The sequence below is a fragment of the Coregonus lavaretus genome (genome assembly GCF_964263955.1).
Source record: "Coregonus lavaretus genome assembly, chromosome: 18".
In the NCBI taxonomy this organism is placed as follows: Eukaryota; Metazoa; Chordata; class Actinopteri; order Salmoniformes; family Salmonidae; genus Coregonus; species Coregonus lavaretus.
In genome coordinates this window covers 7,367,050-7,391,398 of record NC_140005.1, presented here as the reverse complement: position 1 = coordinate 7,391,398, position 24,349 = coordinate 7,367,050, and the positions used below count along the sequence as shown (strand labels likewise).

Below are 24,349 nucleotides of genomic sequence, written 5' to 3'. Positions count from 1 at the left end.
TTCGTATGAGTTTTGCGCTTGGGATTTTGGGGGAGGGTATAGGCTGATCCTAGGTCTGTTTTTCCATAGGGGGGCCTGCGTCCAGAGGAGGCCCTCCAGTCTCTCACCATCTATGAGGGGAAGTTTGGCCGGCTGAAGGACGACAGGGATAAGTGTTCCCGCGCCAAAGAGGCCCTGGAGCTGACCGACACCGGCCTGCTGAGCGGCAGTGAAGAAAGAGTTCAGGTATGGTTATCTGTTGTCTTTTTACACTAGAGGTGTTCACTTTTCAGCACTGTATGGTATCTGCAGCCAGCCGCTACTGCATTTGGACTGTTCATTAGTCAGTGCAAAAGCTACTCGGCATATGGCGCGTCGTTGAAATCCTTGCCAATTTGTGCCTGGAGTCTTGGCATATCTGTCGATACGAACATGTCACTTCCCAGCAAGATGTTCTCAGATGCTCCTCTGTGGTGCTAAAGTTTATTTCTATGTGCTGTAGGTGGCTCTGGAAGAGCTGCAGGACCTGAAGGGTGTATGGTCAGAGCTGTCCAAGGTGTGGGAGCAGATCAACCAGGCCAAGGAGCAGCCCTGGGTCTCTGTTCAACCACGCAAGGTAAGATTTAACTCATGAATTTGTCTTTGTGTTCAAAGACACTATGTGGACCATGTCTTTTTAGGAATGTGCATGGACCATGTCTGTTTTGGCCCGTCTGTTGGACCAAGTCTGTTTAGTCTAACGTGTGTCTGTATTTCCGATTGTAGCTGCGTCAGAGTTTAGACGGCCTGCTGAACGAGCTGAAGAACTTCCCGGCTCGACTGAGGCAGTATGCATCCTACGAGCACGTCCAGAGGCTTCTCAAGAGTTACATGAAGGTAAGACCCCATATCTCCCTCGGTACTAGTCGAAACTAGACATTGTATTATTGCGATTGAAAAGTAGTTACTTGAGACAAAGGATTGAACCATGTCTGGTTGACATTCCTCTTGGATGGGAAAAGCTAGGGCAAGGACTGTACATGTTAATGTTGAATAACATCCTGATCACGTCAACAATATGCCCAGACCAAGTTTCCTGTCCTAACAGTAAACTGTCCTTGTCTCGTCTCTCAGATCAACATGCTGGTGATCGAGCTGAAGTCGGAGGCCCTGAAGGACCGCCACTGGAAGCAGCTGATGAAGCGTCTACACGTGAACTGGGTGCTGTCGGAGTTGACCCTGGGTCAGATCTGGGACGTGGACCTGCAGAAGAACGAGATGGTGGTGAGAGACGTGCTGCTGGTGGCCCAGGGAGAGATGGCCCTGGAGGAGTTCCTCAAACAGGTAACCACAACATTCAACTTCACAAATCTTTGTTCCCTGCAGCGCAATTACAAAAGGAAAACGGCTTTAATATCTGGGTAGTCATTCATGTCCTTAGAGAAAGTGCAATATTAGTGCACTTTTTGACCATTGGCGATCAAGTCTTTTTCATTCGTGTGTGACAGTAAGTGGCCATACTGATGATTTCTTATTTTTTCCGTTGTTCCGTGACAGATCCGTGAGGTCTGGAATGCCTATGAGCTGGACCTGATCAACTACCAGAACAAGTGCCGTCTGATCCGCGGCTGGGACGACCTCTTCAACAAGGTCAAGGAGCACATCAACAGCGTGTCGGCCATGAAGCTGTCGCCTTACTACAAGGTAGGTGGATGTTTAAATTAAAATGGGTTCTTACCAGAGATGTACTCTTGATCTTGTGGTCTTTACATCACATAAATGCAGTCTTGATCTTGTGATGGGATCTGGTTTCTTAAGAGGTTAAGCCTGGATCTCAAGGGGTCTGGACTGGTCTTGTTCTGGATCTCGAGTTCCCGTCTTGACTCCGTCTCTGGTTCTTGCAGGATAGTATAAGAACACAAAGTATACACGGTATAGTCCTAGTCTCCGTGAGGCATATTAATGGTTCCTGCTGTGCCATCAGGTGTTTGAGGAGGATGCTATGAGCTGGGAGGACAAGCTGAACCGGATCATGGCCCTGTTTGACGTGTGGATCGACGTCCAGCGCCGCTGGGTCTACCTGGAGGGCATCTTCACTGGCAGTGCTGACATCAAACACCTGCTGCCTGTGGAGACCCAGAGGTTCTCGAGGTAAGATCCGTAGTTCCCCCCTTGTCACCTAAGATTGGGAATAGGTCAAATAACCTTGTCTATGGTAAAGAGGACTTGGTAAAGCTCTTGGTAACCTTTTTACAATTGGTAAGATAACATTACTCAACCTTTTCTTTCTCTCTCCCATATAGCATCAGCACAGAGTTCCTGGCTCTGATGAAGAAGGTGACCAAGTCTCCTCTGGTGATGGACGTGCTGAACATCCAGGGGGTGCAGAGGTCTCTGGAGAGGCTGGCCGACCTGCTGGGCAAGATCCAGAAGGCCCTGGGAGAGTACCTGGAGAGGGAGAGGTCCTCATTCCCCAGGTAAGACATTATCCATGTCTCTAATAGTGGCATCTGCCATAGGCCTGTCTCTCATTTCCTGGGGCGGGACATCAGTTTTTGGGAAAATCCGGGACATCCTATATCCGGTCTAAGGTGTATGGTCTTTTCTCAATAGAAATGGTGCAAACCAAGAGCAAGTCCTGTTGTAGTGTACCTCTTTGTTTGAATTCGAAAAAAAGACGGCCGTATCATCTAAAGCTTCGCAATTTGAAGTTAACCCTGGGTGGTCTGGCCTTGGTGGGCTAGCTCAAATTGCGTTTCCACTGCCTCGAGAATATAGAAATTATGTGATGTTGCTAGCTAGCCAATGTGACTGTGCAGCTAGCAAGATGTTGAAGAAATAATTTAATTCACCCTCACCACGCTGTAGCTGAAGTTACCCTATACTCCCGATGCTAGCTAGCCAAATGTTTAGCTTGCTAGCTAGTTAAACGGTTAGCGTCATCGCTAGCATAACAGGCTAGCTAGCTTAATTCCTAACCTTGCTTGCCATGACATTGGCTACTAGCTAGCAGGCTAACCAAACACACCAGACGACAGGTTTGATAGGATGTAGCTAGCTAGCTAAAATCCCTGAATTCTCACTTTAGCTAGCAAGCTTGTTTCAACTCTGATTTGCAAGCTAACAGTAGCTAGCTAGCATTTGAGGGCTGACTGTTTCATAAACGTTTGTGTAATGCAAAAATAAATGAAGGATCCACCTATGTTGGTAATTCGTGTCATGTCTCTGACTACTGCTTGTCCTTGTGCTAGCTAATAGCAACAAACCCAGACAAACTAAACGTGAAAGCATCCAGCAGAGATCAGCTTCTCATTAACTGGCTAACGTTAGCCCCCATTGATGAAATTAGTAATTGCTGATGACTGATTCTACTCTGTATGGTAACTTAGTCCTGTAGAAACATTTTAGAGTGACTGATGGTCAACACATTCAGGATACACGTATTTATTTATGTTTACCAGGTTCTACTTCGTTGGTGATGAAGACTTACTGGAGATCATCGGGAACAGCAAGAACGTGGCCAAGCTGCAGAAGCACTTCAAGAAAATGTTCGCCGGCGTCTCCAGCATCCTGCTGAACGAGGAAAACACGGTGGTGCTGGGCATCTCATCCCGTGAGGGCGAGGAGATCTTCTACAAGACCCCCGTGGACCTCCTAGAGCACCCCAAGATCAACGACTGGCTGACCCTGGTGGAGAAGGAGATGCGGGTCACGCTGGCCAAGCTGCTGGCCGAGTCGGTCACTGAGGTGGGCGCGTTCAACAAGGGCAACTCCATCGAACTCGATAAATACATCGACTGGATCGACCGATACCAGGTACGGAACGTCGCAGTGGGCTATTGTTCATCCAGTGGTTCTCATTTTGTTTGTTTGGTCACCTACCAAATGCCATTTTTAATTATCATGTGAAGTCGGCAATGATCATGTTGTAGAGTCAGAAATGGAGTCGGCAATGACACAACAGAAATTGGCCACGACCCACTCCATCAACCAATCACATTTTATTTACATAGCCCTTTTCTCAAAAATATTTGTCACAAAGTGGTTAACGGATAGTAATCCGGCTGGTAGCGCCAAATAATATACATGAAAACTTGTAGTCTGACCAGTAACGCCCACAAAGATCTTCGGACCACTTGAACATGTTGAAACCCCCCCCCCCCTCTCTCCCTCTACTAACTCCAGGCTCAGCTGGTAGTGCTGTCGGCTCAGATCGACTGGTCTGAGAAAGTGGATGCCGCTCTGACCACCATCGCGGGTGGCGGGGACATGTCGCCCATGTCGATCGTGCTGACCAATGTGGAGGCCACCCTGAACGTGCTGGCCGACACCGTGCTTATGGAGCAGCCTCCACTCCGCAGGAGGAAGCTGGAACATCTGGTGAGTGGAAGATGACACATCTGCAGACATTCTGGACAAGTTGGTTTGGAAAAATTGGGGTAGCTTTTTAGAAGAGCACTCTCCTAGTAGGATTTCAAATATTACTATTATTATTATTATTGTAAAAGGAAAAGACTATGGCATCAAGCGTTTCTCTGTCAGTCCAGTCTAATTCTAAGCACTTAGAAATATAGTCCACTATCCAAACAGATGAAAAGGTAAACGTTGTGCTCCTTCCCTATAGATCACTGAGCTGGTCCACCAGAGGGACGTCACCAGGCAACTGATCAAGAACAAGGTCGACAACCCCAAGTCGTTTGAGTGGCTCAGCCAGATGCGCTTCTACTTTGACCCCAAGCAGACGGACGTGCTGCAGCAGCTGTCCATCCAGATGGCTAACGCCAAGTTCAACTATGGCTTTGAGTACCTAGGAGTCCAGGACAAGCTGGTCCAGACCCCCCTGACCGACCGCTGCTACCTGACCATGACCCAGGCCCTGGAGGCCAGGTTCGGTGGAGCCCCCTTTGGTACGCTCGAAGAACTGCATGCCACTCTCTAGACTCTACATAGCCAACAAAGTAGACAGTTTAAATTCTGAAAGGCAAACTGAGTTGCAACTTTATAGCATATCCTCTGGTGATTTTTATTTCCAGGGCCCGCCGGAACTGGAAAGACCGAGTCTGTGAAGGCTCTGGGTCACCAGCTGGGACGCTTCGTCCTGGTCTTCAACTGTGACGAGACCTTCGACTTCCAGGTACGCTAATACTGACTGATACTTTACGCTAAAAGAGGCTGATCTTTGGTGTAATGTTATTTTCAGAATGAGAGATGCCTCTTTTGAGGAGACCTGTTTCTCTGTTGTCTGCAGGCGATGGGTCGTATCTTCGTGGGCTTGTGCCAGGTAGGTGCCTGGGGCTGCTTCGACGAGTTCAATCGTCTGGAGGAGAGGATGCTGTCGGCCGTCTCACAGCAGGTCCAGTTCATCCAGGTGGCCCTGAGGGAGCACAGCAACCCCAACCGAGACCGCAGTACGTATCTCCACAAACTCATTGAAAGCTTCTTAGAATTGCATTTGAAAGTGCTTTTTAGTCCATGAAAATGTATTGTCCGGGAGGGCCATGTTATAAAAAACATTACATGTTGAATGACTGCTGACAATAACGCATCGTTCATTTCAAACCAAGCATGTCTTCACATGGCGTTGCACTTAAGAATGTAAGTTAAACAATGTCTCCGTTTCCCCCTTCCCCAGGCGCTCCCGTCACCTGCGAGCTGCTCAACAAGCAGGTGAAGGTGAGCCCCGACATGGCCATCTTCATCACCATGAACCCCGGCTACGCCGGCCGCTCCAACCTGCCCGACAATCTGAAGAAGCTGTTCCGCTCCCTGGCCATGACTAAGCCCGACCGCCAGCTCATCGCCCAGGTCATGCTCTACTCCCAGGGCTTCCGCACCGCAGAGATCCTGGCCAAGAAGATCGTGCCCTTCTTCAAGTACGTACTGTACTCAACCAGGCCAGGGCTTGAGGCTCGGGTGTTGGGGGGGGGGTTAATATAGCTTCTGCTGCATATTTCCAACAACATTTGAGAGATCAAATAATGGGGAATCTTTCATGCATGCCAGCACCACAACCCCCCCAAAGCTTCACTCTATTGGTCTAGTGTTCCTTCTCATTGACTAAAAATCTATTTCTCTCTGCACCTGCAGGCTTTGCGACGAACAGCTGTCCTCCCAGAGTCACTACGACTTTGGCCTGCGAGCCCTCAAGAGCGTGCTGGTCAGCGCCGGCAACGTGAAGCGGGAGCGCATCCAGAGGATCAAGAAGGATAAGCGTGAGCGCGGCGAGAATGTGGACGAGAACGAGATCGCGGAGAACCTCCCGGAACAGGAGGTAAAGGAACTGAAGTATCTGTGGCGGCATTAGTTTCTCTCTTCAGTTTTCTGAATTATTAAAAAACATGCTAAACCTATTGTCACAATACACTTCCAGCAGTATGACCACCAACTAATCCCATGAGCCATATTTTTTACACTGGTTTAGGAGACCATGCCACCCAAAGTATAAAGATTAAAAGGACTGCCAATATTGCATGTATGGCATTGATTTTCTGTTATCTAGAAGGGATGTCGCCTAACCTCTGTGTCCCTGTCTGTTCAGATCCTGATCCAGAGTGTGTGTGAGACCATGGTGCCCAAGCTGGTGGCTGAGGACATCCCCCTGCTGTTTAGCCTGCTGTCGGACGTCTTCCCCGGCGTGCAGTACATGCGCGGCGAGATGACTGCACTGCGTGAAGAGCTCCGCAAGGTCTGCGCCGAGATGTTCCTCACCTATGGAGACGGAGACGACGTGGGCAGCATGTGGGTTGAGAAGGTACATAATGAAGCCCCTTTTTATTCATTCTGTATGGTTTCACCCAGAAATATAGATACAGAGTTTGGCAAAACCATTCTTTATCTTGATGACAATTAAAGTGTTACATCTGTGACAGTATCGCTGCTACTTTGAACTCTCACTGGAATGTAATTCCCTTGGAACCTTCGGTGGCGACCATTTTTTTTTTAAATGTCTGAATTTGAAACCAAGTTTTGTCTGCGCTCCCAAGACGTCAGCTAAGTGTCTAGTCTGTAATATGAAATCATATCATTCCAGGTGCTCCAACTGTACCAGATCACCCAGATCAACCACGGCCTGATGATGGTGGGGCCCTCTGGCAGTGGCAAGACCATGGCCTGGAGGGTGCTGCTCAAGGCCCTGGAGCGCCTGGAGGGGATGGAGGGCGTGGCCCACATCATCGACCCCAAGGCCATCAGCAAGGACCACCTGTACGGAACCCTGGACCCCAACACCCGCGAGTGGACCGATGGGCTCTTCACGCACGTGCTCAGGAAGTACGTATTAGTAGGCTTCAATGTACTGTGTTGTTTGTTCAAGATATTCTATGTAGTGTTGTAGTGTGCTGATTTTAAGCACCACATGGTCTCGCGACACGACTGGTGTCCCACAGGGCTTTGTACTAAGCCCTCTTGTTCTCTCTGTGCACCAAGACACTTCAGTTCTGTCATATCCTCACATGGTGTCTCTTGTCATTGTCAGGCTGATGACACTCAATGTTTTCTCTTTTTGTATATACAAATCCAGTCAATTAATTAATCGATTGTTTTGGGGGGTTTTTCATCCCAGGATCATTGACAACGTGAGAGGCGAGTTGCAGAAACGGCAATGGATCATCTTCGATGGTGACGTGGACCCCGAGTGGGTGGAGAATCTCAACTCTGTGCTGGACGACAACAAGTTGCTCACCCTGCCCAACGGGGAGCGTCTCAGCCTGCCACCAAACGTATGTTGTGTCCCTCGAGCCACATCCTTTTTTAATGACAAAATCCAGTACCATGACCATGACATGCACATCTGCAATACCGTTGGTCAACCTAAAAAATCTACATTCGAAATACACTTGCCCATACTGATTCAGTTTTAGTCCAGTTGGAGGCTTAATTTGGGTCTGTGAAATTGCGCCATTGAATAAAACTGGTCATTATCTTTTAGTCCAAAGAAGGCGGTGATGCCGAAACGTTGGTGTTTTACTCAATAAATTACTGGGAGTTTATATACACTACCGTTCAAAAGTTTGGGGACACTTAGAAATTGAGGACCTCTGAGGTGTTTTTTTTCTAACTAGACACTAATGTATTTGTCCTCTTGCTCAGTTGTGCACCGGGGCCTCCCACTCCTCTTTCTATTCTGGTTAGAGCCAGTTTGCGCTGTTCTGTGAAGGGAGTAGCACACTGCGTTGTACGTGATCTTCAGTTTATTGGCAATTTCTCGCATGGAATAGCCTTCTTTTCTCAGAACAAGAATAGACTGACGAGTTTCAGAAGAAAGTTATTTGTTTCTGGCCATTTTGAGCTTGTAATCGAACCCATAATTGCTGATGCACCAGATATTCAACTAGTCTCAAGAAGGCCAGTTTTATTGCTTCTTTAATCAGCACAACAGTTTTCAGCTGTGCTAACATAATAGCAAAAGGGTTTTCTAATGATCAATTAGCCTTTTTAAAATGATAAACTTGGATTAGCAAACACAACGTGCCATTGGAACACAGGACTGATGGTTGCTGATAATGGGCCTCTGTACACCTATGTAGATATTCCATTAAAAATCTGCCGTTTCCAGCTACAATAGCCATTTACAACATTAACAATGTCTACACTGTATTTCTGATCAATTTGATGTTATTTTAATGGACAAAAAAATGGCTTTTCTTTTTAAAACAAGGACATTTCTAAGTGACCCCAAACTTTTGAATGGTAGTGTATATACAGTTGAAGTCGGAAGTTTACATACACTTAGGTTGGAGTCATTAAAACTCGTTTTTCAACCACTCCACACATTTCTTGTTAACAAACTATAGTTTTGGGAAGTCGGTTAGGACATCTACTTTGTGCATGACACAAGTAATTTTTCCAACAATTGTTTACAGACAGATTATTTCACTTATAATTCACTGTATCACAATTCAAGTGGGTCAGAAGTTTACATACACTAAGTTGACTGTGCCTTTAAACAGCTTGGAAAAGTCCAGAAAATGATGTCATGGTTTTAGAAGCTTCTGATAGGCTAATTGACATCATTTGAGTCAATTGGAGGTGTACCTGTGGATGTATTTCAAGGCCTACCTTCAAACTCAGTGCCTCTTTGCTTGACATCATGGGAAAATCAAAAGAAATCAGCCAAGACCTCAGGAAAAAGATTGTAGACCTCCACAAGTCTGGTTCATCCTTGGGAGCAATTTCCAAACGCCTGAATGTACCACGTTCATCTGTACAAACAATAGTACGCAAGTATAAACACCATGGGACCACGCTCCTTCCGCTCAGGAAGGAGACGCGTTCTGTCTCCTAGATATGAATGTACTTTGGTGCGAAAAGTGCAAATCAATCCCAGAACAACAGCAAAGGACCTTGTGAAGATGCTGGAGGAAACGGGTACAAAAGTATCTATATCCACAGTAAAACGAGTCCTATATCGACATAACCTGAAAGGCCGCTCAGCAAGGAAGAAGCCACTGCTCCAAAACCGCCATAAAAAAGCCAGACTACGGTTTGCAACTGCACATGGGGACAAAGATCATACTTTTTGGAGAAATGTCCTCTGGTCTGATGAAGCAAAAATAGAACTGTTTGGCCATAATGACCATCGTTATGTTTGGAGGAAAAAGGGAGATGCTTGTAAGCCGAAGAACGCCATCCCAACCGTGAAGCACGGGGATGGCAGCATCATGCTGTGGGGGTGCTTTGCTGCAGGAGGGACTGGTGCACTTCACAAAATAGATGGCATCATGAGGAAGGAATATTATTTGGATATATTGAAGCAACGTCTCGACATCAGTCAGGATGTTAAAGCTTTATCGCAAATGGGTCTTCCAAATGGACATAGACCCCAAACATTCTTCCAAAGTTGTGGCAAAATGACTTAAGGACAACAAAGTCAAGGTATTGGAGTGGCCATCACAAAGCCCTGACCTCAATCCTATAGAATATTTGTGGGCAGAACTGAAAAAGCGTGTGCGAGCAAGGAGGCAGTTAAACAATTTAAAGGCAATGCTACCAAATACTAATTGAGTGTATGTAAACTTCTGACCCACTGGGAATGTGATTAAAGAAATAAAAGCTGAAATAAATAATTCTCTCTACTATTATTCTGACATTTCACATTCTTAAAATAAAGTGGTGATCCTAACTGACCTAAGACAGGGAATTCTTACTAGGATTAAATGTCAGGAATTGTGAAAAACTGAGTTTAAATGTATTTGGCTAAGGTGTATGTGAACTTCTGACTTCAACTGTGTGTATATATATATATAATAGAGCGTGCAACTCTCTTTTTTATTTATTTTTAAAGTTTATTCGCCGTTAGTAAGCGCATGCTTTTTATTAGTCCAAAGGGGGCTACCATTAAAACAATTTACATTTGGACCTGTGACATCAGCATTACTCTTCTTACTCCATTTGTAATTATTAAGGATCCCCGTTAGTTCATACGAAGGCAGCAGCTACTCTTCCTGAGGTCCAGCAGCATAAGACAGTTACATACAGTTTAAAATACTACATGACATTACATTTCATAACACATTCAGTGTGTTCCCTCAGGCCACCACTCCACCACCACATATCTACAATCCAACATCCATGTGCACGTGTGTGTAGAGTGCGTGTCTTATCGTGTGTATGTGTGTGTCTCCATAATGTGGTCTCTGTAGGTGCGCATCATGTTCGAGGTGCAGGATCTGAAGTATGCCACCCTGGCCACTGTGTCCCGTTGCGGCATGGTCTGGTTCAGCGAAGACGTGCTCAGTACTGACATGATCTTCAACCACTTCCTGGCGCGCCTGCGCAGCATCCCATTGGACGAGGGCGAGGATGAGGCTTTCCGCATGCACAAGGGCACCGAGGACGAGGGCGAGGAGACCGCCTCCCCCATGCTGCAGGTTGGTACTGTAGTTACCCGGGGTCTTGTTCAGTAGGGGGCGCACCATAACAAAACGTTTCACTCTTGTTGGAAAATGTTTTCTCCCTACTGAACACAAACCTGCTCTCAGTTACGTTAGCAACACTCCACATTGTCCTCTACAGATCCAGAGGGACACGGCAGCCATCTTGCAGCCCTACTTCACTTCCACTGGGCTGGTGATCAAGACCCTGGAACACGCCTCCAAGATGGAGCACATCATGGACTTCACGAGGCTGCGCTGCATGGGCTCCCTGTTCTCCATGCTGCACCAGGCCTGCCGCAACGTGGCGCTCTACAACAACAACCACTCCGACTTCCCCATGCCCAACGACCAGCTGGAGCGCTACATGCAGGTCAGTCAGCTGTGCCACAGCGCCTCCTGCTTGTGGGGAGACTAAATGGATACCCCCACGGGCTTGGTGCCAATTCCATTTCAATTCACTTCAGTTCAGGAGATGAATTGAAATTGCAGTTCAAGAATCGAGTAGGTGGGGAAAAAAGATTCAAATGTTTTTTTCAATTCAATTGGTGGATTGATTTGAGTTGAAACTATCCTGTCAGACTGGAGATTTACCCCAGAGCATGAAGATCTGATGAATCCAGAGTACATTGCACTGAGCAGCCAAGCTCCGGTCACACTAAGCGTAATTATTATTGAGTGGTTTTCAAGAATCCGAACAATAATACTACATGGGTTTGTAACAATGCTGCAATAATTGTATACTTGATTTAAAAAATATATAATACATGGGTTTTATAAATGTTAACCATGTTTCTGCATGGTGGTTCCACAGAGGTACCTGATCTACGCCGTGCTGTGGTCCTTCTCAGGCGATGGCCGGCTGAAGATACGTGGCGAGCTGGGTGAATATATCCGTCGCATCACCACTGTGCCCCTGCCCTCGGCGCCCAACGTGCCCATCATTGACTACGAGGTAGGAATGGATGTGCCCTCCAATCTCTGATCATCCAGCTGAATAACCATGTGGAATGTGGATCACCCATTTTACTGTTTAAATTAAACACTTTATTTGACCCTGTTTTATGTATTTGGTCTAATCCTGTGGTAGAACTGGAGCCAGGGCAGAACATTAACCTTTTTGGGCACATCTCAATATCTGGTCCAGGTGTGAAAAATGCGAATAAATGTTTTCCTTTGGGTAAGTTGAGCCAAAGGCCATGGGGTAAATTGGCCCAATGGTTGCGGCAATGGCAAATTGAGCCAATGGCCATGGGGTAAATTGGCCCAATGGTTGCGGCAATGGCAAATTGAGCCAATGGCCATGGGGTAAATTGGCCCAATGGTTGCGCCAATGGCAAATTGAGCCAGTGTTTTTTTCTTCTTAGGCGTAATGCAAGGCATTTGAAACTGAAGCTGTGCTGTGCGAGTGAATTATTTAAGCGAGTGAGTGAGTGAAAAGCAGGGCATAAAATTAACATTTTGGTCCACCAGGCACTGTGGCAGGTAGATTTATAAATCTACAAGCCACTCAGATTTTTTACCAGACACTACAATTACACCAACAAAACACAAACGGATGAGCATGCTTTGTAATGTTACTAAAACAAATGTATTACTAGTAAGAAGTAATGTGGTATGTTGTTTAATTTCATTTTTTGTGACCTTAGTCTTTTAACCAAAATATCACAGATGAGACAAAAATGTTCACCTGCCCCTTTAAGGGCGGGAGGTTCCTGTGGTAACGCAACTCATGTTTGTGCCTGTGAGATTGAGACTGACTAGTAGAAGTGTTGTCTTCTCTTCCCTAGCAGTTGAAACTTAAACACAGAAAAACAACCGAGCTTATGAACAAAACAATGGAAATATCCAAGAAACACAAGGACAAAGTCTCACTTCAGTAGACTTTATTTTCAAGTAAATTAGCCCAACTTTTATGCCTGTACGCAGCGCTTCTAAAAATGAATCTTTAACTCGGCTCTTCACGTGCGCACAGCCTCAAGCGAGGCAGTGTTGCGGCATGAGGATTCATAGTTCTTTGACTTTGTGTGATTTTTAATTTACCAGCTATGAAACAAAACGGCAGAAATACTTTGAAGACTGCTACTGCAGCATTTATATTACTATAAATGTGATACATACTTTACTATTTTTATTGTACAATGTGGCTGGTGAAATATAATTTTTACCCGCCAATGCCAAAATCTACCCGCAGGTGGCGGGTGTTAATGTTAGATCCTGACGGGAGCCCTGAGTTTTTCCTGTTTTCCTGACCATACGAGCTAACTAGGAAAACCTCTTGTCCCAGAATTATACTCCAACCCTCCTTGTTTTTCTTTCTTGCCCTCAGGTCACCATCTCTGGAGAGTGGCAGTCGTGGCAGGGCAAGGTGCCCCAGATCGAGGTGGAGACCCACAAGGTGGCTAGCCCGGACGTGGTGGTGCCCACCCTGGACACGGTGCGCCACGAGGCCCTTCTCTACACCTGGCTGGCTGAGCACAAGCCCCTGGTCCTCTGCGGCCCGCCCGGCTCGGGTAAAACCATGACCCTGTTCAGCGCCCTCCGAGCTCTGCCTGACATGGAGGTAAGTGTGGTCACTAGACCTGTAGTCTAAACTGACCATGGTCTGAGTCATGGGGTGTTTCTCAAAATGCATACTACCTTGCTCGGAGCACGCAAATTAGAGCACGGGCGGGTCGGAGTAAGAGTCCAAATCAAAAGTATGCGAAAGAGAGCACGGAGTGCACTTATCAAATGCACACTACGTTTGTACATATTTTGAAGTATGCATCGTTGCAAGCTTCAACGGAAGGTATGCAAAGAAATATGACGCAACCACGTTTAAAAAAATGATGCAACATTTCTTGAAATCAATGTAATGTTTTATGCGTTCTCCACACAAGAACAAACTCAAGAGAATGTCCTCGGAGCATGAGAGTGTGGAGCACGGTAGTATGCATATTGAGAAACTATTTTTTTGTGCTGAATTGGAACAAAAGCCGGCACACCCTGCAGTTGTCCACCCTAGAGCTAGACTAAGGTCAACTTCCAATGTCCACTTAGAATGAATAGCCAATACATTGCTAATACCACAATAAGTATGCTAGTGTGGACATTTGACCAGAGGCTAAATCTTCAAGTGTGCCATTGAGTCCCATGTAGCTCAGTTGGTAGGTAGAGCATGGCGCTTGCAACGCCAGGGTTGTGGGTTCGTTTCCCACAGGGGGGCCAGTATGAAAAATGTATGCACTCACTAACTGTAAGTCGCTCTGGATAAGAGCGTCTGCTAAATGACTAAAATGTAAATGTGAAATTTCATTCAAATTAATAATAGGTCTGCCTGCCTAAGTTCACCCTTTCACCTCTGCTCCCAGGTTGTGGGTCTGAACTTCTCCAGCGCCACCACCCCGGAGCTGCTGCTGAAGACCTTTGACCACTACTGCGAGTACCGCCGCACGCCCAACGGTGTGGTCCTGGCCCCCGTGCAGCTTGGCAAGTGGCTGGTGCTCTTCTGTGATGAGATCAACTTGCCCGACATGGACAAGTACGGCACCCAGAGAGTCATCTCCTTCCTCAGACAGGTGAGGGGGGGGGGGGGGTCTCAGCGTGTAAACACACACACACACACACACACTGGCTGGCTGTGTCTCAATAGGTTTAACATGCTTCCTTCCTTGATGCCCTTTCCTCCATGATCACCTATCAGTGGTACTGAAGCAAAGGAGACAAGGAGACCAGGAAGGATGCCATTGAGAATAGGCCAGTGTGTTCTGAAGTTAAACACTAAGGCAGGGGTAGACAACCCTGGTACTGGATGGCCGCAGGCACTTCCATGTTTTTTTATTTAACCGACCTGGAAGACCAGGTGTGTTGAATTTAGGAAATCACTGAACTGATCAATTATCTCAGTTGGTCATGTGTGGTGCCTAGTTGGAACAAAATCCAACAGTACCACTCCAGGAACAGGGTTTCCTACCCCTGCACTAAGGCCTATGTTAGGCTGAGGTCCAGCTGGAGCATTAGCTCATCCTCCCCTGGTGTTTCCTCCTGCAGATGGTGGAGCACGGTGGCTTCTACCGCACCTCAGACCAGACCTGGGTCAAGCTGGAGAGGATCCAGTTTGTGGGAGCCTGTAACCCCCCCACCGACCCCGGCAGGAAGCCCCTCACCCACAGGTACACTGTCAACATGACCTGTGACCTTTCTGAGACGATGTAGCTTTATCCTGGGTCTTGTTCAGTAGTAGCGACTCGCATGGTACACAGCGAAGGAGCGATATGACACACTGTAGAAAAATGCTTTGAAACGGAAAAAAGGAAAGGAGCATTTCGTATTGGAAAAGGCCAAGTAGTGGCCTGTGGTCGGTTTTGAATGATGAGGAAGTGTTGTGTGATTTGAATTGTAGGTTCCTGCGCCACGTGCCAGTGGTGTACGTGGACTACCCCGGCCCCGCCTCCCTCACTCAGATCTACGGGACCTTCAACCGGGCCATGCTGCGTCTCATCCCTTCGCTGCGTACCTTCGCCGAGCCCCTCACCGCCGCCATGGTGGAGTTCTACACCATGTCTCAGGTAAGGGCCTACGTACCAAACATAGATGGATACCGTAGTAGAAGTATTTACAGTTATCTACAGTAGTGGTATTTACAGTATTATCAACAGTAGTAGTAGTTGGTGTTATCTACAGTAGTAGCATATACAGTAGTAGTAGTATTTACAGTAGTATCTGTAGTAGTAGTAGTAGTTGGTGTTATTTACAGTAGTAGTAGTATTTACAGTAGTAGTAGTAGTGGTGGTGGTAGTAGTAGTATTTGCAGTAGTATTTAGAGTATTATCACATTTTGCCATGTTATTTTGATATCTGGGTGACTAACAAAATCAATGGAGGCCACCGGAGGTCAGGGGCCTAGGCCGCGTGCCCAGTCGGTATTCCACCACGATAGCTGGCTAGACTAACATACTCATTTAAAAATGGTTAACTGTCAGTGACTGGTGTAACGAGAGAAACTGCTGATGCAAAACCAAATTTGCGTATTCAACTATTCTGACTCTAAACAGTAAGTTGAGACCCTGACAGAGTTCCTAAAATAAAATTATTTATAATTTTTTTTTTTTACTCTGACGTGTCGCGACACACCATTAACATGTCCGCAACCCACTTTGGGTCGTGACCCATACTTTAAGGCTGATCACTACAGTAGTAGTAGTATTTACAGTATTATCTACAGTAGTATTATCTAATGTAGTATCTACAGTTATCTACAGTAGTAGTAGTATTTAGTGGTATTTATGTCTATGGTACCACATCCTCACAAATATGCGTTGTATAGGAGCCATTCTCAATGTCCGATTTTATAGTGCTGAACACAATGGTAGGGTAGGATGTCGCCTGGTCCCAGATCAGTTTATGCCATCTTGTCAAAACCTACGGTTGTCGGCAAAACGGCACAAACGGATCTCGGACCAGGGTAGATTGGATGTGCTGTAAGCGAACTGACCTTTGACCTCATGGAGCATGTCCCTTTATCCACTACAGGAACGCTTCACCCAAGACACCCAGCCCCACTACATCTACTCTCCCCGTGAGATGTCCCGCTGGGTGAGGGGCATCTTCGAGGCCCTGCGGCCCCTGGAGACACTCCCTGTGGAGGGTCTCATCCGCATCTGGGCCCACGAGGCCCTGCGCCTCTTCCAGGACAGGTATGTGTGTTCAGTACTTAGGGAAGTAGCCAGACTACCCCCCTCCAAAGTAGCCTAGTAGAATCTTTGGGGGAAAGATGGTTTAGCATTTATTAATAGGGCTTGGAGTTTTCCCTTACCAGGTAAAACAGCAGATGCTTGTTCCAGGCTATAACCAAGGCCCTGAGTTTTCCTGATTTTTGTGACCTGATCGATAAAAGTTAGATGCAAAGAGATCAATGTTGTTCTCTAAGTCCTGACTGACCTGCTAAACTATTCTCTCCCAAACACAGGTTGGTGGAGGATGAGGAGAGGCGCTGGACAGACGAAAACATTGACATGGTGGCCCTCAAGCACTTCCCCAACATTGACCGTGAAAAGGCCCTTAACAGACCTATCCTCTACAGCAACTGGCTCTCTAAGGTGAGATTCCTGCCCATAGACGCAATATAATACTGTTCTGTTTATACAGACGCAATATAATACAGTTATGTTTATATAGATTCAATATAATACGTTTCTGTTTATACAGACGCAATATAATACAGTTATGTTTTATATAGATTCAATATAATAAGTTTCTGTTTATACAGACGCAATATAAAACAGTTATGTTTTATATAGATTCAATATAATATGTTTCTGTTTATACAGACGCAATATAATACAGTTATTTTTTATATAGATTCAATATAATACTGTTCTGTTTATATAGATGCAATATAATACTGTTCTGTTTATATAGATGCAATATAATACTGTTCTGTTTATACAGACGCAATATAATACGGTTATTTTTTATTATATGTATCTGCATATGTTGCGGCGTCTCATAACTACCATATAGACATACCTACTATGAATGTAGCCAAGAAATTGACAATCATGGCTTGTGTATGTTGAATGAAGCTGCTTTTTAGTTGGTGTGTTAATGGTTGCCTGTCACCCTCCTCAGGATTACATCCCAGTGGAACAGGAGGAGCTGAGGGACTACGTCAAGGCCCGTCTGAGGGTCTTCTACGAGGAGGAGCTGGACGTGCCACTGGTGCTCTTCAACGAGGTTCTGGACCATGTCCTCCGAATCGACCGGTAAATAAATAATACTTCTCTGCTTCACATTGTGGGATTTAGCACGTGGATACACTTGAGGTTTTTGATATGACTCCTTACTTGACACTGTTAAAACGGACAATTCATGTCCTTTCCAGAATCTTCCGACAACCCCAGGGTCATCTCCTCCTGATTGGAGTCAGTGGAGCAGGAAAGACCACCCTGTCACGCTTCGTGGCCTGGATGAACGGTCTGAGTGTCTATCAGATCAAGGTTAGTAAAGAAAAGTCCACCGGTAATGGCTAACTGTAAATCTAACACTGTTCCTTTTGAATTACCATTTTAAAGCTATCTTGAATTGTCATCCCGAGACAATACAACAAATATTATGAGTGGGAGAAGTAGTGTTTCAGAGTTTGCAGAAGTGTCTGTTTGGAATCCATCGGCTGTAAATTGGAATAAGTCAATGTGTATGTTGTAATGAGTTCAGTGGTTGAATGAGGTGCTGAATGCATTGTGATGTCTCTGTTCAGGTCCATAGGAGGTACACGGGCGACGACTTTGACGAGGACCTGCGGACGGTGCTGCGTCGCTCCGGCTGCAAGAACGAGAAGATCGCCTTCATCATGGACGAGTCCAACGTGCTGGACTCTGGCTTCCTGGAGCGCATGAACACCCTGCTGGCCAACGGAGAGGTAGAGACTGAGACCAACAACCCGGGCTGCACTTTAATACTCAAAAGTAGAACCGTCTCCTTTCCTCCGTCTGCACTGACATTGAAGAGACAGGATGGGTTGAAGGCAAAATCCGAGATCCATATTGCTTTCACCTATCCTGTGTCAGGTCAGAGCAGATGGAGACGTGACAAGGAAAGGTAGTCACTTTAAACTATTGATATATCCCCTGTTGCCTCTTCCATAGGTCCCTACCTAGATACTGCTATTGAGAAACTTGTTGGATAATGATATTGAGATGCTTGTTGGTAGGAAACACCACACCCTCAAGTTCCTATATACACTACATTACCAAAAGTATGTGGACACCTGCTCGTCAAACATCTCATTCCAAGGGCATTAATATGGAGTTGGTCCCCCCTTTGCTGCTATAACAGCCTCCACTCTTCTGGGAAGGTTTTCCACTAGATGTTGGAACATTGCTGCGGGGACTTGCTTCCATTCAGCCATAAGAGCATTAGTGAGGTTGGGCACTGATGTTGGACGATTAGGTTTGGCTCGCAGTCGGCGTTCCAATTCATCCCAAAGGTGTTCGATGGGGTTGAGGTCAGGGCTCTGTGCAGGCCAGTCAAGTTCTTCCACACCGATCTCGACAAACCGTTTCTGTATGGACCTCGCTTTGTGCACGGGGGCATTGTCATGCTGAAACAGGAAAGGGCCTTCCCCAAACTGTTGCCAGAAAGTTGGAAGCACAGAATCGTCTAGAATGTCATTGAATGCTGTAGTGTAAAGATTTCCCTTTGAGTGCATGTAAACTTCTGACCCACTGGGAATGTGATGAAAGAAATAAATCATTCTCTCTACTATTACTCTAACATTTCACATTCTTAAAATAAAGTGGTGATCCTAACTGACCTAAGACAGGGATTTTTTACTAGGATTAAATGTCAGGAATTGTGAAAAACTGAGTTTAAATGTATTTGGCTAAGGTGTATGTAAACTTCCGACTTCAACTGTGTGTGTCCCTGGCCAGGTGCCAGGTCTGTTTGAGGGTGATGAGTACGCTGCCCTGATGACCCAGTGTAAGGAGGGCGCCCAGAAGGAAGGCATGATGCTGGACACCCACGAGGAGCTCTACAAGTGGTTTACTAGCCAGGTCATCAGGAACCTGCACGTGGTCTTCACCATGAACCCCTCGTCTGAGGGCCTGAAGGACCGCGCTGCCACCTCACCTGCCCTCTTCAACAGGTGGGGCCTCCTATAGCCACACCTACAGTCAAGGCCTAAAATTAACTTTTTGGTCCGCTAGCCACAGTGGCAGGTAGATGGGCGAAAATCTACCAGCCACTCAGATTTTTTACCAGACATAATATTTTTGCGCCATAATTACATCAACAAACACAAAAAAAAAACTGATGATCATGCTTAATGATTCTAAAACCCAAAATGTATTAGTAAGAAGTAATGTGATATATTGCTCAATTTCATTCGATTTTTTTTGTGACCCGATTTTATTTTATTAACCAAAATATCAGATGAGACAAAATATTCAGCTGCCCCTTTTAAGAGCTGGGGGTTACCGTGGTAACGGGGCCACTCGAGTCATGTCTGTGTGTGAGATTTGTGATCTGACTAGGGCGTGGGTCTCTTCACTATCAGTTGAAGCAGCAGACTCAAACTAACGTTGAAAAACAACCGAGCTTGTGAACAAAACAATGTAAATAGCCAAGAAACACGAAGACAAAGTCTCACTTCAGTAGACTTTTCGTTTTAAGTAAATTAGACCAACCTTTATGTCTGTGCACAGCGCCTCCAGAAATGAATCTATCAGGGACAGTGCACAAAACTCCCCAGCCAGGCATTGTTGCTGTGCGAGGTGGGATATAGATTTTTATTTATTTGTGCGATTAGCAGCTATGAAACAAAAAAGCAGAAGTACATTGAAAATGGCGACTGCAGCATTTTTCTGTTATTCATCACAGCTCACAGGTGCTCCTACTTGAGTTTGTACTCTATTTTATCTGTAAATGCCAATGTTCTCCCTGTAGAGACCTGCAAATTGACCACCCACCTACGTGGTTGGTGAAATAGACATTCTTACCCGCCTACACCTAAATCTACCCGTGTGTGGCGGGTGTTAATTTTATTCCCTGCCTACAGTACAGTGGTGCTGGTCTTACCCTAGTAGCTGACTCTAAACGCACAAAAATATTTCCATTGAACACATTTACTCACTGTCGCTGGTCACTCAGTAGTGGCTGATTCGGAACTCTTACAAAATCATTTTGGGTTGAAATTGATTATTTTGGACCCATTTTTGAATAGACGACACACTGCACTCGATCTCTGTCTTCTTCAGATCTGCCATGGTTGTAGCCTTCCGGTGCGGTATCTGTGTTGCCCTCTCCGTAACGCTTTCTCTCTTCCCTTCCACAGGTGTGTGTTGAATTGGTTTGGAGACTGGTCAACTGAGGCCCTCTACCAAGTGGGCAAAGAGTTCACCATCAAACTGGACCTGGAGAAACCCAACTACAAGGTGCCTGACTACATGCCCGTGGTGTACGACAAGCTGCCCCAGCCACCATCTCACCGCGAGGCCATCGTCAACGGCTGTGTGTTTGTCCACCAGACACTGCACCAGGTCAGACTCACGCTTTGGTCATCAGACCTGGGTTCAAATTGTATTTGTTGTTTTTTCCAAAACCTTAGCTGTGCTTGATTGAGCTCGCCTAGTGCAATGGAACCAATGGAATAGTCCCATAAGTGCAAAGACTGCCCCCCTGGCACTCCAGGCAGGCTCAATCAAACGCTTAAAGTATTTGAAAGAATAGAAATACCGGGCCTATGCACTTGTGGAGATCTGAGAGGATTTGATTGGTATAAGCAATATGGTGAAACTTCCACCTATCCTATCAGAGGGCAAGGTGGAGCTTTTACCAGATTGATTGCACCTGTCAATTCCTCTCAGATCTCCACAAGTGTGCTTAGAGGACGATTTGGGATTGGGACAACATTTTAAACCAGGTCTGTCGTTCATATGACGGTAAAATGGTACTCACGTTTGCTTGCGATGGCGTTCTTCCTCCTCAGGCTAACAGCCGGCTGTCCAAGCGCGGTGGGCGCACCATGGCCATCACCCCGCGCCACTACCTGGACTTCATCAACCACTACGCCGACCTGTTCAACGAGAAGCGCAGTGAGCTGGAGGAGCAGCAGATGCATCTCAACGTGGGCCTGAGGAAAATCAAGGAGACCGTGGACCAGGTGACGCTTCCTTCCATAGTAGTCTTTCCTGACAAACAAAAACTTAAGACGTGGATAGAACTAGCTAGCTAGCTTGCTTGCAGATACACAGTTTGGTTCATTGGTTCAGTGTTTCAAGATGATGGTAGATTATTGTCCGTTCCAGGTGTTTGTTACCACAGTCTGGATCTTTATCTTCACCCATAGGTGGAGGAACTGCGTCACGACCTGAGGATCAAGAGCCAGGAGCTGGAAGTGAAGAACGCCGACGCCAACGACAAGCTGAAGAAGATGGTCAAAGACCAGCAGGAAGCTGAGAAGAAGAAGGTGAGATAGAGGACCTACTTCACTGTATACCAGTGGTCTGAAAATTCCGTCCCACTGGGCCAAGAAATAAGCAGCTCGGGTCCTGATGTGGCTCCCGGGGCCGGCACTTTCAGATCTCTGCTGTGTACTAAAGTCTGTGGAAGTGGATGGTGGTTGTACTAGACCTGTGTGTGTGTGTGTGTGTTTTTCAATGGGGATTTCTAGGTGATGAGTCAGGAGATCCAGGAGTCTGTTTACAAGCAACAGGAGAAGATCAAGGACAAACAGCTGAGTGTAAAGGTGGACCTGGATCAGGTGGAGCCGGCTGTTATAGAGGCCCAGAATGGTACGTCTCCTTTCTATGGGTTCTGGATTATAATTTGTTAATTTTTTTTGCCTTACACTTCTGATGGGGGCTTTAGTTTAGACATTGTTGCGAAATCAGCTTTAGAACTGATAGGAACAACACGTTTACATTATGAGATGCCCAACTGATAGGAACAACACGTTTACATTATGTGATGCCCAACTGATAGGAACAACACGTTTACATTATGAGATGCCCAACTGATAGGAACAACACGTTTACATTATGAGATACCCAACTGATAGGAACAACACGTTTACATTATGAGATGCCCAACTGATAGGAACAACACGTTTACATTATGAGATGCCCAACTGATAGGAACAACACGTTTACATTATGAGATGCCCAACTGATAGGAACAACACGTTTACATTGAGATGCCCAACTGATAGAAACAACACGTTTACATTATGAGATGCCCAACTGATAGGAACAACACGTTTACATTATGAGATGCCCAACTGATAGGAACAACACGTTTACATTGAGATGCCCAACTGATAGGAACAACACGTTTACATTATGAGATGCCCAACTGATAGGAACAACACATTTACATTATGAGATGCCCAACTGATAGGAACAACACGTTTACATTATGAGATGCCCAACTGATAGGAACAACACGTTTACATTATGAGATGCCCAACTGATAGAAACAAGAATGCTCTTGCTCTTTTTGAGCAGATTTCTTTGTTTCTTTCCAAGTTTTCAACATAGGTTCTTTATTGTCCTATCTCCCACGGTCTCCCGGTACGAGATGGATATCTCTCTTCTCATTCTAACTTCTCTGCTTTTCTTCTCACTTTCCCTCTTTGCTGTTGCTTCTCCTCCCCGTCCTCTTGTGCCCCCCTCTGGCTGGGGTTAGCCGTTAAGTCCATTAAGAAGCAGCATCTGGTGGAAGTGCGTTCCATGGCCAACCCGCCGGGGGCGGTCAAGCTGGCCCTGGAGTCCATCTGCCTGCTCCTGGGAGAGAGCACCACGGACTGGAAGCAGATCCGCTCCATCATAATGAGGGAGAACTTCATCCCGACCATTGTTAACTTTTCTGCCGATGAGATCAGGTGACCATGAGTGTTTTTGTTGGAGGGGGAAGATGGCAGCGGTGGGGTTTGGGTGACCGAGGGAAGTGGTGTCTGTGATTGTTCAATGGCAGAGAGGAGTTGCGTGATTGACACTTCATTTAACCAATTACAGAGCGGTTTGGTCTGAGCTGCCGACATGTTTTGGAACGTCTGCAGTAAATATAGTTTTAAAAACCTAGAGCATGACTCATTCCTGCTAGCAAGTTTTAAGAGATCCAAAATGGCCTCTTACTTCAATGGAGTTCAAATGCCTAAACACCTCTGCCCCGAAACACAGTCCCTTCGCCCCCCCTCTTCCAACCCTGCTGCTGTGGATCTCCCCTCCTTCCACCCCTTCTGCATGGTTCCTAAAGAGTGGCCCACCCTCTCTTTTACCCCCCCCCCCTCCATCCCTCCCCAGCCGTCAGCTCTATTAAGCGTCACCATCTTGTTGAAGTGCGTGCCATGACCAACCCCCCACCCGCGGTAAAGCTGGCGTTAGAGTCTATCTGCTTACTGCTGGGCGAGGAGACTAATGACTGGAAAAAGATCAGACAAGTTATTGTCAGGGACAATTTCATCACCAACATAGTCAACTTTGTCTCAGAGGACATGAGGTACTGTGCATATCCATTTTATATTACTCTGATCTCAAAATCTTCCTCACGCAGTTGTGATTCAACGTATTTTTGTTAATTGACAATCGGTTGTCTTGAGAAATCAGAATCAAAAATCAGAGTAATGTACTGATTTATTGTTAGTTTACCAATCTTGGCATGATTATACTCATTGAATAAAGTAAGCATGTCCAGCAGTTGGCTAGATATGTTTTCTGGTCGTAGTCGGTAGCCATACAATTAGTCTGAAATCAGTCACTACAACCTGTACCCATTTAGATGGAACATTTCAAATTTATTCATAAGTCACAGAATACAAAATGGAATACAATTTTCCACTTGAAGGGAAATTTCACCTTAGCTCTGCCATGGTCATTACTACACTGCTCAAGAAAATTAAGGGAACACTAAAATAACACATCCTAGATCTGAATGAATGAAATAATCTTATTAAATACTTTTTTCTTTACATAGTTGAATGTGCTGACAACAAAATCACACAAAAATTATCAATGGAAATCAAATGTATCAACCCATGG

At 45.9% G+C, this 24,349-nt stretch overlaps 1 protein-coding gene across 1 annotated transcript in view; it reads left to right on the top strand.

The window, feature by feature from the left end:
* LOC311145307 (cytoplasmic dynein 1 heavy chain 1) overlaps window positions 1-24,349 on the top strand; it is a 56,192-nt gene that overhangs the window by 15,636 nt on the left and 16,207 nt on the right. The window contains exons 17-52 of the mRNA XM_084181541.1: window positions 70-225; window positions 482-595; window positions 745-855; window positions 1,093-1,302; window positions 1,516-1,662; window positions 1,943-2,109; window positions 2,262-2,435; window positions 3,420-3,774; window positions 4,144-4,338; window positions 4,583-4,865; window positions 4,992-5,092; window positions 5,207-5,366; window positions 5,591-5,831; window positions 6,046-6,229; window positions 6,497-6,709; window positions 6,989-7,227; window positions 7,520-7,676; window positions 10,599-10,826; window positions 10,972-11,202; window positions 11,644-11,784; window positions 13,159-13,392; window positions 14,183-14,389; window positions 14,862-14,983; window positions 15,214-15,379; window positions 16,344-16,507; window positions 16,780-16,909; window positions 17,442-17,575; window positions 17,695-17,809; window positions 18,070-18,231; window positions 19,244-19,458; window positions 20,647-20,851; window positions 21,301-21,474; window positions 21,661-21,780; window positions 21,985-22,105; window positions 22,998-23,193; window positions 23,568-23,679. Coding sequence (XP_084037667.1) covers window positions 70-225; window positions 482-595; window positions 745-855; window positions 1,093-1,302; window positions 1,516-1,662; window positions 1,943-2,109; window positions 2,262-2,435; window positions 3,420-3,774; window positions 4,144-4,338; window positions 4,583-4,865; window positions 4,992-5,092; window positions 5,207-5,366; window positions 5,591-5,831; window positions 6,046-6,229; window positions 6,497-6,709; window positions 6,989-7,227; window positions 7,520-7,676; window positions 10,599-10,826; window positions 10,972-11,202; window positions 11,644-11,784; window positions 13,159-13,392; window positions 14,183-14,389; window positions 14,862-14,983; window positions 15,214-15,379; window positions 16,344-16,507; window positions 16,780-16,909; window positions 17,442-17,575; window positions 17,695-17,809; window positions 18,070-18,231; window positions 19,244-19,458; window positions 20,647-20,851; window positions 21,301-21,474; window positions 21,661-21,780; window positions 21,985-22,105; window positions 22,998-23,193; window positions 23,568-23,679 — 6,384 coding nt within the window. The remainder of the gene's footprint in view (window positions 1-69; window positions 226-481; window positions 596-744; window positions 856-1,092; window positions 1,303-1,515; window positions 1,663-1,942; window positions 2,110-2,261; window positions 2,436-3,419; window positions 3,775-4,143; window positions 4,339-4,582; window positions 4,866-4,991; window positions 5,093-5,206; window positions 5,367-5,590; window positions 5,832-6,045; window positions 6,230-6,496; window positions 6,710-6,988; window positions 7,228-7,519; window positions 7,677-10,598; window positions 10,827-10,971; window positions 11,203-11,643; window positions 11,785-13,158; window positions 13,393-14,182; window positions 14,390-14,861; window positions 14,984-15,213; window positions 15,380-16,343; window positions 16,508-16,779; window positions 16,910-17,441; window positions 17,576-17,694; window positions 17,810-18,069; window positions 18,232-19,243; window positions 19,459-20,646; window positions 20,852-21,300; window positions 21,475-21,660; window positions 21,781-21,984; window positions 22,106-22,997; window positions 23,194-23,567; window positions 23,680-24,349) is intronic.